The 19,501-nt window shown below is 31.5% G+C and overlaps 1 protein-coding gene across 1 annotated transcript in view; it reads left to right on the top strand.

Moving 5' to 3' along the window:
- Positions 1 to 3,646: 3,646 nt before the first annotated feature.
- The window catches only part of LOC127734850 (arrestin domain-containing protein 3-like), a 67,615-nt gene continuing 51,760 nt past the window's right edge, over positions 3,647 to 19,501 (top strand). The window contains exons 1-2 of the mRNA XM_052244889.1: positions 3,647 to 3,915; positions 15,976 to 16,116. Of these exons, the coding sequence (XP_052100849.1) occupies positions 3,798 to 3,915; positions 15,976 to 16,116 (259 nt within the window). The 5' untranslated portion in view covers positions 3,647 to 3,797. The remainder of the gene's footprint in view (positions 3,916 to 15,975; positions 16,117 to 19,501) is intronic.

The raw sequence follows: 19,501 nt of genomic DNA, 5'->3' as shown, positions 1-19,501 counted from the left end.
CCGGATGAAGGTAAATCCAGAAAAACGCTTCGAACGCATGAAACTTATAAAGTGTTGTTTTCATTGTTTATTAGATATTCCATCCAATTCAAATGTTATTGTAATTTTTATGGAGGTGGGTACTCTTTTAGTAGAATATTTGGTTTCATATTGAATTATCTGACTTTTTTTACTGCTTTTCCTTAGTTTTCTTGCTCCCATGTTTTTTCGTCACTGTAATGTATATCAATCTAATATTATTGACTGTATTGTCTCCTTATTTTTATATGTAAAAAAAAGGAAGCGTTGAATGAAATTGAAAGGATTATGAGTCCCTGTACTCGGTTCTAAAGACCGTTTTAAAAAGGACCCAGTGATTTCATTTATATCGTAATACTGCAAGGTAATGGTAAAATGTTTTCAGAATTAAACATGATAATAATGTAAAAGTTATCATTAAATTGAAAAGGGTTAAATTTGATCAACATAGTAATATGTTTTTGTGACTTATCAAGAATATATAATATTGTCCTTCGCTAAATTACTGTTACAAAGTAGAAAAAAGTAAGTTTTTAAGCCAAAGAATGTCTTCTTTCTTATTCACATTTTATTAAAAAAAAAACCGAACCATTTGTTGAAAAACCCGGACGTTTTTTTTAAAATGTTGCTCTCGAAAAAAACACGGACAATATGAAACGCTGAATTATAAGTGAACTACAAGGAATTTGTGCGTCGCTTGTGATCAGAACATGTATATACCATTGAGAATAAGATGATTAGTCACGAATAAAACTATTATACTCGCGAAATAACAGTAAATCGAGCTGATCGCATGTAATATCACTCGACAAAATCCGATCTAGAAAGTGGACCGATTCACTCGAAAAAAACACGATATCAGCCGGACACTTTACCTACCGTGTATTTTGTCAAGATATAATTGCTTCTCAATCCTATTAACTAATTGTAAAGTATAATTAGTTTTCCATTGCTTGTTTAACAAAATATATAACATGTATAAATGAAATTATGCTTAACGTAGATAAATATACCAACAATAACCTCAAAATCCCTTCATTAAAACAAACACATTAAGACAAATATGCTTTGAAATTTAGTAAAATTACTCTTTTCCTTATTCTGAGCATACAAAGACAGCCACAAATGATTGTGTATTTCATAGTTGTTAAACAACGCATGAAAATGTAACTTTTCGAAGAAATATTACATTTTTATTTAGGAAGCCCAAACTAGACATGTAACCCCAGAACGAAGTAAAGGAATCTCTTTTGTGATTGCTACCTGAGGACGGACGCGCATGAAGATTAAATGCATGTACAGAACTGACACGCATAAACTATAAAAATACCAGAAGGAGCTTGGATAGTAATAGAGTCTTGATTGTTCAGTAACTATATCCATGTTTATAGTGATAACAGAATCTTCTATTAGTGCATGCTTTAAGGCGACTGTTGTAGCAGTAGTATATCTAGCATTCTTAAATTCCCCAAAACACACAATAAATATCGAATTATCACATGACATTGTGGTATTTCGCTTCGTAATGCTATACTGTCGATGAATTTTTGCATTGAACTTTACCTTTCCCAACTCATTCTGTATTCAAGAGCGTACAGCTCTAACTCAGGCTTCACGTCACCAGTGTCTGAGCCGAACGTTGATGAACCAGGGTTATGTCAAAGAACGTCCTTTTTCTAAAACAGTTCATCAGAAGATACCAAGACCTTGTTGAAAAATATTCCGTATCAACTTCATAAATAATACACGATGTTCTTGAAATAAAGATTCTAGGTACTGAGTTGTTTATCACCTTTTAAATTGCGTGTCATAGTGTTCTTTTTATTTGTCTTTGTATATTTTAACCTATACTGTTTAGTCCATTTTTGGAAATATCCTTTTAGTGTGGCTCGATATTTATACATCTTGCCATTGTTTTATTGTGCTATGATCATTTTTTGTATTCTTGTCTTTCTTTTTTGCTTATGTGCTTTGTCTATGAATGTCTATGCGCCATTTTGTTTTTCTTTGTTGACATGTGTATTTTTTTTATAGTGATTAAGATCATAACAGAATGTGAAAGCTGTACCCCAATTTTTGACATGTTTACAGGAATTCTATGGGAAATTTTCTTTGGAGTTCAGTATTTTTGTCATTTAACTTTTTACAATAAGGCAATGTTATACATGAGAAAAAAATCCTATCAGCGTTTCTATGAAGTTAAAAAAATTACGTTAAAATATAAATAACTTAAGTTTGCATATTTCCTCAGGTTCACTTCTATCTTCAGGTAGATAATTTCGATTCATTTTCAAAAGTGTTATGACGTGTTGGTGAATAATTATCAAATATAAAACGAATAATGTATTATGAAATTAATTGTGTCCTTTATCCCATTAACCATCAACGTTTTTTTGGAAATATAAATTCGCTCAATCGAGAGAGCCTGAGAAAAACTTGGTGAAATTTGTGATCTATGTTCGAAGAGATCGGAGGTTAGGTTTGTTTAATTTATCAATAATGCAACATATTCTTAAAATAAAATTTTAATATAGATACAAATTTCTTTGTATCTTCAAAGACATATTCATTAATTGTTTAAAGGGGCATTAGCTACGAGATATGTATATTATTTTTGTTCAATCATTAATGAAAGTGGAATAGAAAAATGAAATAATAATTCGCTTTTATCAGCTAGTTTGGTTCAACTTTGTCAAAATAAACTAACTAAGAAAGATCGCTGATGAATTATTCACTTGCAAGTGCATAATTCAAACTCATTGAATCCGTATTCATGTGACCTCCAATTAACCCCATAGCTGGAGATGGGTTACGCATGCACTATACGTGTTGAGCTATTAAAAGGAAAATAATGTCAACGTTGAAAGTAAAACTAGGTTTAACAATTTCGGAGATTGATTCGATCCACAAAACCTCATTCTTATACAAGGTAAAAACGATGATTAACATATTTGTTTAACCTATGCTATGAAACCAAACACACCTAGAAAAATCCAATTGCACGTGTTCGCTATCTACTTATATCTATATTTATGTTTATATCGGGGTATATGACCGTCGACAGTCTTCGGAGGTCACTTAGATGGTTAAATGGATGGCGTCTAGACTACACGAAATGCTGATACATATTATGGAGTTCATGCACCGTAAATTGCTTATTTTAGACTTTTTATAATTTGAATATACTTTTTAGTATGTTATAAATAATATATGTGAATTTGAGTCACATCGGGAACATGAATTTCATAGCTAATGCTCCTTTAAATATATGAAACAAAACTTACAACAATTCTACATCTGAACTATGCTTGATGTCTTTTCTTTTCTATGGTATCTTTTTGCTTGTTTGGAATCACGATAAAATATCATCAAGGTAACATCCATTCTAATGACATTTTTACCTTTAAGATACGTTAATGGAGAGATTAGTCTTTTATTGGATGTGTTGTTCTAATACAGACACGACCACTGACAATATAGCTATTAAAACCGTGTAATCAGTCTTCATATAGAATGAATAAATTATCAAGATGGCATAAGTATATGTCAGTTAATTGATTTTCTATAAATTTACTAATTTTAAATGAAAATTTTATCTGTGTATTGAGAGAAGAGGCAGTGTGTACAACAAGTTGACACAATAAAGCAATTTAAATTTCAGTAACGGAAGTTAGTGTTGAAATATTGATTATAATTGAGTTATATTAGTGATGGATTAATAAAAATAGTGAGAGTTGGAATAATTGATGGAGAAGAAATCGTAGAGAGGTTTTTGCAAAATGGGAAAGTTAAACAAACTTGAAATTGAATTTGACAATTCCAAAATTGTGTGTTATGCGGGAGAAACTCTTAAAGGAACTGTAGTAATCGATTTAAACGGCACCTTAAAAATTAAAGGTAAGGATAATTAAAAAGGGACCATTTTTAAAGGTGCACTATTAAAAATCATTATCATGATTAGAAAAGTAACAAAGTATAATACACAACAAGGATTGAGTTGTGTCTGTAAATGACAACTTCTCGTTAGTATAATTATGATAATGATAGTAATAATAATGGTAATAGTTTAAGGTTAAGACCTTTCAGATAACCTTAAGAAAAATGTGACAGTTTAAGACTTAAATGCATTTATTAGGGATAATAATAATAATAATAATAATAATAATAATAATAATAATAATAATAATAATAATAATAACAATTATAATAATAATAATAATAATAACGATAATAATTGTAATTCAATTCAATTCAATTCAATTCAATTCAATATTTATTGGAAAGAGCACAAGAGAGGCGTGATCCAAATACAGACAATAATAATATTAAAACAACATATAAATGAAATATAGATGCATGTAACAGCAAGACATAAGTAAATTCTATAGATACCATAACATTCTAATAATGATAATAATAATAATAATAATAAACACTGATATGCGTGAATACATCTGGTTCAGCAGTAGTGCAGTAGAACGTTGAAATAAAATGAAACTAAACATTAACCGAAATTTGTCCGACAGTAATTATAGATGATTAAAACTACTTTACTAACTAATTATGTATACATAATTTACGGAAAACTAACCTCTTGAGATGTTAAAATACATTATTATATGAAATTATATTGCTATATAGTTGAAACGTACTGTTGTACAGTTTTTTATAACGCTAACCTGACTTGTTAATATTGTATCATACTTCATAATCCTTTATGGCACTGTGGTCTTCTTTTTGTTCTGAAACTGTTTTACCGTTTCATCTAAACGCTCCAATATATGGGAGATAGATATTCGAAATTTTAAAGCGGCAATAAGTTATTTCTGTTGGTGCTAAAAATGCAATAGTCAAGGTTAATATGACTTTAGAAAAGGCAAATGTGCCAAAAGAGCAGGATACAGTTACTGCATAAATATTGTCGCTGTTTTAAAAAAAAGTCATCAGCTTTTAAATTACTTATCCTCATAGTTTACTGTAAATTCTGAAATTACTGTGAGTTTTTTATTACTGCTAATAATGCGTCTGGGTGAAAAAAGCAATAATTAGAACTTGCATTCTGATATCTGATGCATATATCTGCATGAAGATTTTTCATGAAATCGCAATTATTAATCTCACATTTTTATGCAGTCTTCAAAAGTCGCAATAATAAATGCACAGAATAATTTCTGAATTTACACTACTCTTAATTGCAGATGGTACCACCCTATAAATCTTCAAATCTTCGGTAATAACAAGTTAAAAAGATACAATTTGCATCTGACAAAGTTGACACGATTGTTCTACTAATGCCTATATGGTTTTTGGTAATCAAAAACGTTTCAATTCTTGACTCCTTTGTGTTTTTTTCTCGATCATACCTGATGAAGGACAGTCCTAAAATGTGTGCACGGAAATCGGTTCATACGTTTATTTATGGCGAGCGCGGCGAACGCGCTCAAAAACCATAATGAATCGAGCAGCTGAAATATTACAAATAGATATAAATGGATTCTGGTAATCGATTATTTGGGTTGTAAATGTGCGATAACCATGCCTTGAGCAGTAGTTTTGCTTTGTTTTTTCAAAGTAATCGTAAGAGGATTTGATAAATCCTGGGTCGGACTAATAAAATTGTTTGGTCAAACCTTTTTGTCGTCGGTAATATTACTCCGAGTCGCAGTTTCGGACCAGGTCAAACACATTTGACATCAAAAAGCCATGTAATGAGTATTGATGAAGAGAAAAAAATAGGTGAGGCAAAAGGTAAGACCTATACAAACTGCCAACCCAGTAAAATATGAATATTTGAACCTTATTTTGCTAGTAAAACAAGTGGCCTTGATTGACAATTTTTTTTGAAAATATTTATTTGCCCAACCTCCGTTTGCCACTACTAGATATAAAGGTTGTTTCTGAAGGTAATAGACTCTCATGAGGTTCTCATCAATACGTACTTTTACAATGTACCAATTCAGTGGACTAAGTTATTGCGAGAAAAAGAAAAATTGAAAATTTAGCAACAAGGATTGTTACAAAATGAAAATAGCACTACATTAATTTCGTTCTTCCGAATCGCTTTTCTGAATTAACCCTCATCCGGAACACTCAAACACAAACATATGAAAACTAAGGTTGCAGACCAAATCACACGAAGAGCTTTATCACTAAAAGGGACCTAATAATAAGCAAATTAATTTTCTAAGGTCAATTGTGCGTGAAGGAGGTTGAATTTAGTTTCTTGATAATTTCGTTATTTCTCGGAGAATTTAGGAAAAGTCAGTTATAAATTATTTCAGTACCGAAGTATTGACTGCTGATTTGAAGATGCACTCGGGAGAAGAAGAGTATACCAAACCAGTTTCGGTTTTAACTTTATCAATTCAGCATAAACTGAATTAGATATTTGCATCAGGCAAATGTGTGTACTATTTCGAAATGTAAGAATGCGATTGTTTGGCAAATGTATCAGTATTAGTTAGATTTCTTTGCCCAGTCAAATCCGTAATATATTGAATTTGACCGATTTTTCATCATTGTACAGTAATAACGTCGACATCTATTACAGTATTAAAGTATCAGTAATTACAAGCGGTATCGAGTCTTGAACATGTAGGGCGATTCGAGCTTATGCTTCATTTTTGAAGCCAGACAATGAATTTTGTCGTGAATTGAAACGACATTTCCTTTGTAAAAAAACAAGTTGCCATTAATAAATTAAAAAATATTTATTGTATAGATTTATATAATTGATAACAAAAATTTGATTCGCCAAGTTTAAATTGAAAATGTTAAAATGTTAAAATATTATGAAATAAATAATTATTTTTTATCAGTCGAGTTCAAAACTACTAAATAATTCATAATAAAGTACAAATGAAATAACATTTAGACATAATTTGAATAATTTGCTTTTTAAAAAGTGATTGCACATAATGTAATATTTCATTAAAATGCAAATTATGAATTTTGAAACAAAATTTGATATTTCCTTGTTTTCAATTCTAATCAATTTCATTATTTTCAGAGGTAATAGTCTTGTAAATATCCCCATTGACAATCAATATGAAATATTGAATATCGATTGCAAGCTGCTTTTAACATAATACTGATGCTATAACATTGTCAAGTATGCGGCTAATTTTAAAATATGATTTCCTGGAAAATTGTAGCAACTGTAAATGACCAGATTATTGCACGGATGAGAGAAATTCCCCTAACGATGCATGAATCACAATGTGGCTACGTTTGTAGGTATATTGAATAAAAGTGTAATATATAATTAATTTAATACACAAGTCTAAATTGAAAACAACGTTCAAACATATGATGGCGTTGGATAAAAACCGCAATTTGTATACATGTGCATGCAAAACACATTTCTTGGTAGAGGGGTCTAAATACAGCACAAACAACATTTTCCAAAAGACCAAAAAAGTGAAAAAGTATATTTCAACAAAACGCATTTGACTAGCAGGTCGAACAACGGATGTTCTTAAACACTGCAGACTGCCATGGCGATTGCCAAATAAACGGATCACCAAATGTAACAAAATGGATCTTAATCATTAATTTAATAAATAATAATAGAGAGAGAGAGAGGGAAAAGTTGATATTGAAATTCCGATAATGTTTACTCTGATAGCATGAACATTTAAACAACTACCCACACACTCAAAAGCAAACACCAGTTGATTAAAATGATAACAATTTCGCACTGGTTTCCTCCTTTTCTATGGAGTTTCGTTCTTAAAATCATTAGAAATTTAATGAACATTGGCCTGTTTCACTCGCTAACCTTTATAGGTAGAACCCCCTTGAAAAAATCTGGATCCGAACCGATATAATAATCATAATAGTAATAAATGAAACAACTGAGAAGTTTATCATTATATTTTTTTTTAAATTTGAATCATTACGTTTCTGTATCCTTCATAATAGATGTACATCAATATCCAATAAAGTCTTTTTGTACTCTCTTATCAACACATAACAGAGAATTCGTTTAATAATTATATATGAAAAAAGGAAAAACTTTATAATGAAATTAATATTGTTGTTCTCATAGCATAAACATTAAAACATCTACATACCCACAAGCATACACTAAATGATGACAGCGATAAAAATGGCGGACACAGAAAAGTCATGTTAATCACCTTGATTTTCGTTCATACACTCATTAAAAGTTTGACAAAAATTGGGTGGTTTATTCCTCTCCTTATAAAAGGAGGGATCCTTTTATAAGATCTGAATCCGAATAAGTATAATAATACTTTAAGTTATTATAATGCTGCTGATAATAATAACAATGAAAAAAGGAAAACACTGAAAAGATTATCACCATAAAAAGTGTCTATTTTTAAATCTTCAGGTTTTTGTGTCCTTCATAATTCATACAAATCAATATCCATTAAGTCTTGACTTTTTTGTACTCTCTTTTCAACATTCATTTATATAAAAAAGACATTTCTAACAAGAGAAAAAATTAAAAAAAAAAGATAAACGTCAGAAGTCATATCTAGAAAACGCACTACTGACATGATTACAAAATGACTTAGATAAAGAATATCAAGTAAATCTGAATGAAAAAGCTCTTGGTGAAGGCTTTGTTCTCGGTTGGCCTTGTCAACGCTGTCATGGAATAAAAGTTATTTATAGTAAAATTAATTCAGAAAATATTTGCCCTAATTCATATCTCGAAAACGTACTTACTGGTAGGGTGTATAAATTAATCAAAAATAGACTACCAACCTTGGATAGCGTGCTATAAGGTATTGGTTTTGATCATTGTTGAGGGAGGTACCCTGATCTATTATTGTTCGCATATTTGTCTTTTGGTCTTGAATGGATAGTCTCATTGGCAATCATATCCCTCACTTTATTTTTATAACGAGTAAATCAAAACAAAAAAATTCTTGAATGCTGGTGTTCTCAATTTATGGAATTTGGTCTTGATATATAAATCTTCGATCGTGGAAATCAAATTTGGAAACAAAATATTTTTTTTCCCTTCTGAAACAAATTATTATAAAAATAAGGAGATGAGGTATGATTGGTAATAAGACAACTATCCACCAAAGTTCAAATAAAGTGGATGTAAGCAATTCTAGGTAACCGGCCGGCCTTAAACAATGAGAAAAACCCATACCGTATGGTCGGCTATAAAAGGCCCCGATATGAAAAATATGAAACAATTCATTTGAGAAAACTAACAGCCTAATTTATAACAAAACAATTAACGAAAGACAAATATGACAGACATGAACCAACGACAACCACTGAACTACAGGCTCCTGACTTAGGACAGGCACATAAAGAATATGGCGGGGTTAAACATGTTTGTGACAGTGGTGTAACAGCACAACATAAAAACAGACAAAAACAGTTGAATAAGGCTGAACTCATCAGATCGATACAAAGTAGAAAAACATCATACATAAACACAGACCGGACGTGGCAGGGTATTTATCCATCTCTCATCCCTAATAACAAAAAGGACACTAAGTACTGATCTGAGGGTTCTACTCGCAGGTATTGACAGCTAGTTCAAAGCCAATAACAACTAATAAAAAAATCATGTATCTAAGACTATAAAATATCAATCAGTACACCCAACATCCAGTGTATAGACGTCATTAACAATCAGAGAAAAAACATGACCATGTGCAATGCCAAAATAAAGGATCGACAGATTGTAGTACCGTTAAAGTGCATATGTGTATAACAAAACTATTAGTATAATTTTAGTTTACTGATAACAAAATCAATATTTATACCAATAAAAACAATATTCAAAGATCTAATTACAGCGTTGAATTGGTTAAAGTTAAAATAATGTGAGGTTTTAACATGCTAAAACAAACTGAGTTCTGTCCGACAAAATGATAAAAATTTGAGAACCTAAAATCAGGTCATGCGTAAATACATATAGGTATGATACATACACATGTCAGTAAATCAAAATTGTGTGAATCTCAAAGATTATAATATACCTGGTCTTTAAAAGAGTTTCACTTTATGGTATAATATCTGCGCAGGAAAGAGCCACAGTAGCTTCCATATCCGTCTCCGCTTAAATCTAGTATATCTATTGCCTTTTAAACAAAAGGCAGTTTGATCATTTAACATGCTTTAATTGGAAAATACTTCTTACTATCAAATACAAAAAAAAAAAAAACATGACACTTTTCTCAAATTTAGCAAATAAAAAGAGAATTCCTCCTTACTCTGGGAAAATCAACCTAGTTTTTCATACGAAAAAGTTTATGGAATATTTTGTGTATCGAGATTGATTGCATAATTGATTGATTATTGCTTGTGTACCTCCAGTGGCACATATTTCATGCATATTCAGGATAATATTTCTTTATCCCTTTTAGCTTTACTAAAAAGGATAAAGAAATATTTAAATCACAAAGCCAGACACATGTTCTATAACGCTTACGTTTTACCTCACTTAAATTATTGTTGTTCAATATGGGGAAACTGTAATAACTTTCTATTAGATAGTTTACTAAAACTGCAAAGAGGGCAGCAAGAATAATTTTAGACGAACATGATTACACCAAACCTTCAAGCGAATTATTTCACGAATGTAACATTGTGCCGATTACACAAAGAATACATTATCATAAATCATTACTAATGTATAAGGCAAAACATGGCTTAGCTCCAGAATATATGTCCAGTCTTATTTTATCAGCTTCTGCAAACCAAAAATACAATACGAGATTTTCGTCCTCAGATAATTTTATAATTCCAAAACCAAATACAGAGTTGTATAAGTCTAGTTTCTCGTACAATGGACCAAAAGTATGGAATGCTCTTCCTAATTCAATTAAAAAATCAAACACAGTATTAGAATTTAAACATAACTACAAATCTATGTACTTTTAACATTTCCATGATATTTGTACTGTAATGCCATATATAATAATTGTTTATTGTATTTAAATTGTATTACATCTTTATTTATCATTATTATTGAATATGTATTGTTTATTTTTAATGTAATTATTATTGTACTAAGAGAGCCTTATTGAAAATTGGTATAATCCAAATGAGTTACTCTCTCTAAATAAAGATATTATTATAATTATTATTATTATTAAGGACAAATTAACAGTAAATACGATAGTTATATTCTGCTAGATAGATCGACCGGGATGAAGGGAAATTGCCACTTGAAATTGAATGTATGTTGAAAGGGGGAAGAACTTTTTGACGTGGAACAGGCCACCTACTGTCCACTGGGACGGCTTTCTTAACGTTCACAGAGCGTAGCATTCTTCCTACACGTGACATCGAATTTAACGTTCAATTCTTACCGGAAGCCGTACTTTAGCATGGGTTTAAGGTCAAGTAAACAGTAGATTGGCTTTGTCACAGATTATGGTAAAATTTTGCTTGTAACTTGGGCTCGTTGCATTATATATGAAAATCGAAAAAATAATACCTTATCTCTTTTATTTTCTGAAATATTACTGATTGAATTCTTTCAAAATAGGTGAACATTTTTAAAGGAAGCACATGAAATCGACGAAAAACGTTCATAAATTTACCTTAAAATCAGCAAATTTTCAATTTTTACTACAGTAACTAGTATATAGATTTTTCTTAAAAATTATATGTTGTTGACACATAAATTTCCGTTTTAATAAAATAATCATATGGTCACCGACTTCGTTTTTTGTGTATTAACCAATCCGTTACCTTGCAGGAAGTAAAGAAGGTCAAAATTCGACGTTTTACGGTCTACAACGCGATGACGTTACGATTATTTCGACGTTTTTTTTTTTGGTATTTTTTCATCTAGTACACCACTTTGATTGATGTTTACAGTAAAAACGAAGTCGGTGAACTTATCATTATTTTACATCATTAAAACGGAAACTTTTGTACCAACAACATGTAGTTTTTTAAGAAAAATCTATGTAGTAAAAATTGAAAATTTGATGATTTAAGGACAAATTTAAGAACGTTTTTGGCCGATTTCATGTGCTTTCTATACAAATGGGCACCTATTTTGAAAGAATTTAATCAGTAATATTTCAGGGGAAAAAAGAGAGATAAAGGCATTATTTTTTCGATTTTCAGATACAGTTCAACGAGCCAAAGGTGTATGCAAAATTTTAAGAAAGTCCTTGACATAGCCCGTTTACTGTAACTTGACCTTAACTTCCCGACGTGAGAAATCCAGAGATAAACATATCTCTATACCCTAGTCGACCCTTGGAGTGTTGTATATATCGAGATGACAGAATGTACAACTATAAATCGATTGTTATTTACTGAACACTTTTCTTGTTTGTTCAGTAAACTATAATCTAACAGGGATGTCCTGTCAATGAAATTTTTCAATCTTTTTTTATTTGAAAAGAAGGATTTATTAATCAGGGAAAACGTTAGGCGTCATACAGAAAACCATAACCTATTCGTTATACAAATAACCAATTAAAAACCACATGATTGTCAAACAGGGAACAGCTAATTTTGTTATTAAGCTTTATGTATAAACAATATGAATAGCTTTGATAATGTTTACTTTTTTGCAATTCATTTGTAAATATGAAAAAAATGAATATCAATTGGCCAACTGTTTACTTTTTTACACTCAAAAGGCAAATAAGGAAATAGAATAAATTACCCAACTTGTCGTCCGCTGTATACTTAAAATACTTAATTAGTAGTTATTATCATCAAATATTAGTAAGTGAAAAAAAATAATCTGGCCTATTCAGTTGCTAAAAAAAAACATTCTGGCTTCATCTTCAGCAAGTATGACATGTATGATGTATTTGATGAAAATATTCTTGCTTTGGATTGACTGAAAAAAAATATTCTTGCTCGGTTAGCATGATGAAAAAAAAATGAAAAAAAATATTCTTGCTCGGTTTGCATGATGAAAAAAAAATCTGGCTTGACAAAAAAAACAAAGCCCCCCCCCCCCCCCTCCCCCAGAAAGTCAAATGGTCCATGCCTAAGGTTGGAATTTTCTTTAGCAGAGTAGACATTACTGACATTATTTAATTCTTTAACGGGCTCTGTTGGTTATATAGCCCCTGACGTATTCATATAATATCATTTGCTTTCAATTTTTTGGGTTTGGACGTTCCTAATGAAGTAAATCTAGAAAAGCGCTTATATTTTAAGTGTATTTATATTTTGTAAAAGAGAAGCGAAAGATAGAAAATGGACATTAAAACTCATAAGTCAAAAAAAAAATGACAACACCATGGCAAAAAAAAGAAAATACCAAAAGACAAACAATAGTACACCAAACACAACATAGAAAACTAAAGACTAAGAAACACAAACCCCACCAAAAACCGTGGAGGTCTCAGGTGCTCCGGAAGGGTAAGCAGATCATGCTTCACATGTGACAAATGTGTTGTAAATATGAAACCAACTAGAAGGGATAGGGTAAAAAAAATTAATATCACAGGACAAACTAGTCAAATCAAACCAAAATCAACAGTAAAAATGTACAGAACTATAAAAAAAAATCCCACAAAAACAGGGGTTGATATTTAGTGATTCGGTAGAATAAATTTATTCTTCATCGCATTTATGTCGTAATGTTCAGTGTTTGAAGCCGGTAATCAGTAAAATGTGGTTTTGGTCAAAATTAGTAATTAAATATGTAAGGCATTTAAGGTATTGATAAATATATCTGCCTGAACGATCAGCCATTTTGTAATTTCAACAGTGGCAAAAAGAGGGAGAAGAGATCAAGGGGTAGTCGAAAATGTAAGTCCAATAACTACTGACATAAACCATTACCTAAAGGAAAACGACAAAAAGACAGATACCAGTTCATAAAAACACTATACAGACAGATACCAGTCCATAAAACACTATACAGAGAGATACCAGTCCATAAAAACACTATACAGACAGATACCAGTCCATAAAACACTATACAGACAGATACCAGTCCATAAAAACACTATACAGACAGATATCAGTCCATAAAAACACTATACAGACAGATACCAGTCCATAAAACACTATACAGACAGATACCAGTCCATAAAAACACTATACAGACAGATACCAGCCCATAAAAACACTATACAGACAGATACCAGTCCATAAAAACACTATAGAGACAGATACCAGTCCATAAAAACATTATACAGATAACTAAAGATTAGTTGGACACAAGATCTTGAGAGGCGAACATGTATTTTTTTTTATCAAACATCCTTTGTAGCTATTAATAGTTACAATTCCGTGTATGAAGCAGACTTTGCTGTTTCAGTAGAGTGATTCCAAATTAGATAAGATCATTTTGTAGATTACATAATATAATTTAAAAAAAAATATTATCATTAAAACAAAGAACCTAATTTATATAGCGGAGGTTAAAATTAAAGTAGAGATCTAAGATGTATTTTTTCATTTTTAGAATAACATCCCTGGAATAAATCATGTTCTTCTCAGGAAAAATGAAAAGATCCCTTAACATAACGTTCCGCTGTATAAATGATATCCTCTCCCTTATCAATTCAAAGTTTATCCGACTAAGTTGAACTCATCTTTTCCATTGAACTTGGAATAATTGATACCACAGATACCGATAAGTCTGACTCATCTCTTGACTTGTATCTTGAGAGAAAAAAAGAGAAGGAGTATACCAAGGAAAGATTCAAAGTTACTAGTAATACGTTCTGAAAATGTCTTGCAATAAAGGAAAAACGACGAAAAAACAAACACGTCCTAAAACACAACATATAAAACAAAAGACTGAGCAACACGAACCTCGTAAAAACCAGGGATGATCGCAGGTGTATCAGATACATTCCATTTGCCACATAAACACTACAGATACCAGTAGTAGAGCAGGATCTGCTGACACTTCCGGAACTTCCGGAGATCAGCCCGGTCTAGTTGTCTGCATATCATTGTAGTAGACTATTGTATGTCTTTTCATCGTTTTCCTTTTTGGTCGATGTTTTTTTTTTCTTCTATTTTCTACGCCCTTTTTGTATAATCTGCCTTTTTTCAAACGACGTAATCAATTAATGATTAACAACAATACCTTTTTTTTCTTCATATTTTTTTCAATCTGTGTGGTTCCTTATTAAGTAATTCTTTTTTTTTTCAAAAACCAGATATAAAAATAAAAAAAGTACAAAAAGTTGAATATCATCAACACCTAATTTCAATAATTTAGTATGGTGTTTCAAACATAACATTGATATACGATTGCGTGAGATAGCACTATAACGTTTTGTCTTTGTGAATGGATTTTTTTTATTTAAAACCTGATAACATACGTGCACTCACAGTTAAGATAGGCATTGTAATCTAGTATTCCGTTATATTAGTGTAAAGTGCTTTTTCTGCATTGATTTCTATTGGCGTTCATTTGTGTACGTCTTGTTAGTCCACTAATCGGAATTAATATAAAAAAGGGAAGCTTGAAATCTAAAAAAGACAAAAATTAAATCCACCACAAATGCATGGGCATGTGCCAAGTCCTAAATATCTTATTCTATGTCATATCTTAATTGTTTGTTCTTAATATACGATCTTCCAATTAATGCATTTTCCCGGAAAAATTTGACGTCACAAAGCAAATATCTTCACGTCACAATGTCCTATGACGCGTTTTCCCAAAATGACCCCAGGTCAACCGGGACAGTTCATTCATAAAATTGAATTTGGGAAGTCGTCTATCGGAAAATCTGTTGATGGCAGATGTTTGATTGTTTTGTTTGGTTTATGCACTTTATAGACTAGGGACAATTTCGAACTAGACATAATGTGTACACGTATGTCTACTGTTATAGAGTGCGAGTTGTCCTCTAGAAATCTTTTTAGTGTTTTTATTTTCGTCGTTGGGTTACTGTCTCATTGGCGTGTGCCCCACATCTTCTTTTCATTTATATTTCTTGTATTACAAATCTGTAAAATGTCTTTCTGTTATTGGACTGATTAACAATCTCCTTGTACCTTTAATTGCAGGAATACGGCTTCGTTTCCATGGTTACGCCAGTGTTCACTGGGTAGAAAGATACTCATCAGGAACTGGAAAGAATAAACGAACCGTAGCGAAACACTTTGATGCCGTTGAACAGTATTTTGACCATTCAGCATACGTTTTTGGTAAGTACCATAAGCATTCTAAAATAACTCTTTCCCCCAGAATTACAAGGAAGAAAAGAGCTTGTGAATTGTGTCAAAAATATACTCTTAACACATTTGTTTCTATTAAACAACATGTTAGTAAATAATTGAGATATATACCACACGAAAGAAACGCATAATTTTACTATTGCATCTAATGTTTGCAGCGGAAAAGAAATGTGTTGAAAAAAAAATGTTTTTTCATAAGACCATATTAACATTTTATCAATTGTTTTTCTTATTTTTATTTCTCTTTTGGTTATGGCATTGTTTGATTGACTTCGATGTTTGATTACCTATTGCTGCCTTAATGTTCTTTCATCTATTATTATCGCACAAAAACATTTAACATGAACCATCTACATGTGTATAAAAGTTGATGACGTGGTAGACAAAATGACCAGAGAGAATGAACCAAATGAATTATTGTACTGATGCTTTCCGCGGCCAATTTGCATGTTTTGATGGAAACTGTATCTGATTTGTTTAAGTGATGCTGAATATTCTAGATACATATTGTACTCTCTAAATGACAGAACTTTTCAATATTAAAGTTTAAAACTCCTGTATTCAAAAAGTTTTTGGTTTTTATGTTTTCAAACGTTATATAAATGTTTTGCATTAGGAATCAGACGAAGGTTATTCTGGAAACACATGTCATGCACAGGGAAAACGATATCATAAGTTACAAATACCGTATTAACATGATTGAAAATATTAATTAATTAGCTACCTTCATAAAAGACTCGATTTTGGTTAATACATGACTGTGGTCCTGAAACGCCTTCAGAAACATGGCGAGCGATTCAATTTTTCCGGTTTTAGTCTTATTCCGAATTTTTCGTAACAAATCACAAATGAGTACACGAATTCCCACGGATCTGAATATCTTGTTACTGACCGATATGATGATAAATAAAGAAGGCAAGCATCAATATTCTTCGGAAGCACATCTGGTAACACCTGGCTTATATCAATTCCCAACACATCCTTTCCATGTGGTCTTTGGTGGATAGCTGTCTCATTGCAAATCATACAGCATCTCCTTTGGTCTTTGGTGGATAGCTGTCGCATTGCCAATCATACCTCACCTCCTTTGGTCTTTGGTGGATAGTTATCGCATTGGCAATCATACCACATCTCCTTTGGTCTTTGGTGGATAGCTGTCTCATTGCCAATCATACCTCATCTCCTTTGGTCTTTGGTGGATAGTTATCGCATTGCCAATCATACCACATCTCCTTTGGTCTTTGGTGGATAGCTGTCTCATTGCCAATCATACCTCATCTCCTTTGGTCTTTGGTGGATAGTTGTCGCATTGGCAATCATACCACATCTCCTTTTTAAAATTTATTGATACAACCTAGAATGTATTATCTTCTTTTTTTAACTCATGTCTTTTTCACATCCGATTTGACTTGTATTTTTTATATCTTTGTGATCAAAGATACTAATTCCCCTAAATTATAGTTTTACACAAATGATGAAAGGTATTTTGGCGAATAAAAACCACAGGCAATGAAATTAACATAACAAAAGCCTTGAATAAATTCCGGAATATTTAGTGACTTCAATCGTTGTTGAGAATAGACAGATTTAACCACTATCGGAGATCAAACTTCAGATATCAGCAATGGTAGTATTAACCTGTAGTACGTTTTTGTTATTGACAGAAGAGGCTTTCAATATATTTTTACAATATTTTGATCGATGACACTTGTCAGAGTAAGCTTTAGCGGTTTTAACAATATTTTGATCGATGCCGTTATGCTGATTATGTCTTTTTCCTTTCTGTTAATTTCTGTTGCTTTTAATTCTACTAAGTTCATAATTATAGAGGTAACTGTAGTATAAAAACTTTTTTCATATATCAATATGTCCTCTATTATATTCGCAAGCGGCGGATATAACAGTTGAGTATGATAGGGGTTGGGAAGATGACTTGAGAAATAAGTCACGCCTTTTTAAAACTTTTTTTACAAGCAATGTTGCAGTTATAGCATCCAAAGTTTTGGAGGTGTGGTCAACTGCCCCCTGCTTCACTGTCAAAAGGTCCATATAGCTTTATATCATAACTTATGCTTTTGAAACAACTATACCATTAAAAACAAATGCAAAAATAAAATATTAGATAATAATGCAATCATACTTTATGTGTCATGTTGTCAAATAAAAATATGTTTAAACAAAAATTAAATTTGGCGCGTTCGGAAACCAATACTTGAGGAACTATATGCCCAAAAAGTACATAAAAAGAATAGCCGAATCAGCCAAGATCGATTTTGCTTGAGGGAGTCGGAACTGTATATCATTTATAAATTACCCCCGAAAAAATTCAGAAAGGTTTGTTATGAATCATGTCGGTGTAGAGGCACTGACTACGTACCGCACTGATGTCACCCTGGAGGGCTAGCAGTACTGCTTGAAAATGAATATACAACAATTATAAATTCGATGAGTTTGAAGCGCTTTCAAGGATCGCTTAAACTCCAAAATTTGAAATCCAAGAATGTATAAATAATTGAATACTTGAGAAACTACATGGCCAAATGTATAATACTAAATAAAATTGAGAATGGAAATGAGGAATGTGTCAAAGTGACAACAACCCGACCGAAGAGCAGAAAACAGCCGAAGGCCATTAATGGGTCTTTAACACAGCGAGAAAACCCCCACCCTGAGTCGGGCTTCAGCTGGCCGAATAAACGAATGCAATAGTTGAAAAGTCACGTTGTATTTCTTTAAAGAGAGAATTTCTTTTTTCATAAAGTAAAATACTGGACTTTTTTCGAATTTTCAGTTTGAATTTTGTAAAAGTATACAAAAAGCATGAATAATGTTTTTAAAAACGAATCAGACTATATTTCATGTTATTGTCATGATTGACATAAAATAAGCAAAAATGATTTTCAGGTTTTAGGATTTTCATTTTCTTTTCCGAAATCTGGCAACGTACGAATACAAAGTAATGCAAAATTTTGTTCGTGGTATTTAATTATTTTCAGTTGTATAAATGCGTTCATTCAATGTTTAAGTTATCGTCCAAAACGGATCAACATTACTTTTTGTCCACCTTTCTAAGTCACACATTCTTGACAGGAAGCCATTGACCTTTACCTGATTCTGATTGCCAATTGTATCAAAATGTTTGTTGAGGTTAACGACAATTGTTAAATGTATACGCAACTGTTCATCCTGGTCTTATTTATTTCAAAGGTCGATAAAATAAAAATGATGTAATTATATGCACAATAGAGAAATCATAGTATTACGTTGAAATGTGTCCATTTACTAACAAAGTGCATTCTATTTAAGCGCATCCCTTTTAGAAGATTTCTTTTTTTAGAAAAAATCCATTCGTTCA

Source organism: Mytilus californianus, unplaced genomic scaffold, assembly GCF_021869535.1.
Source record: "Mytilus californianus isolate M0D057914Y unplaced genomic scaffold, xbMytCali1.0.p SCAF_3, whole genome shotgun sequence".
Taxonomy (NCBI): domain Eukaryota; kingdom Metazoa; phylum Mollusca; class Bivalvia; order Mytilida; family Mytilidae; genus Mytilus; species Mytilus californianus.
This window is presented reverse-complemented; position numbering and strand designations above follow the sequence as displayed.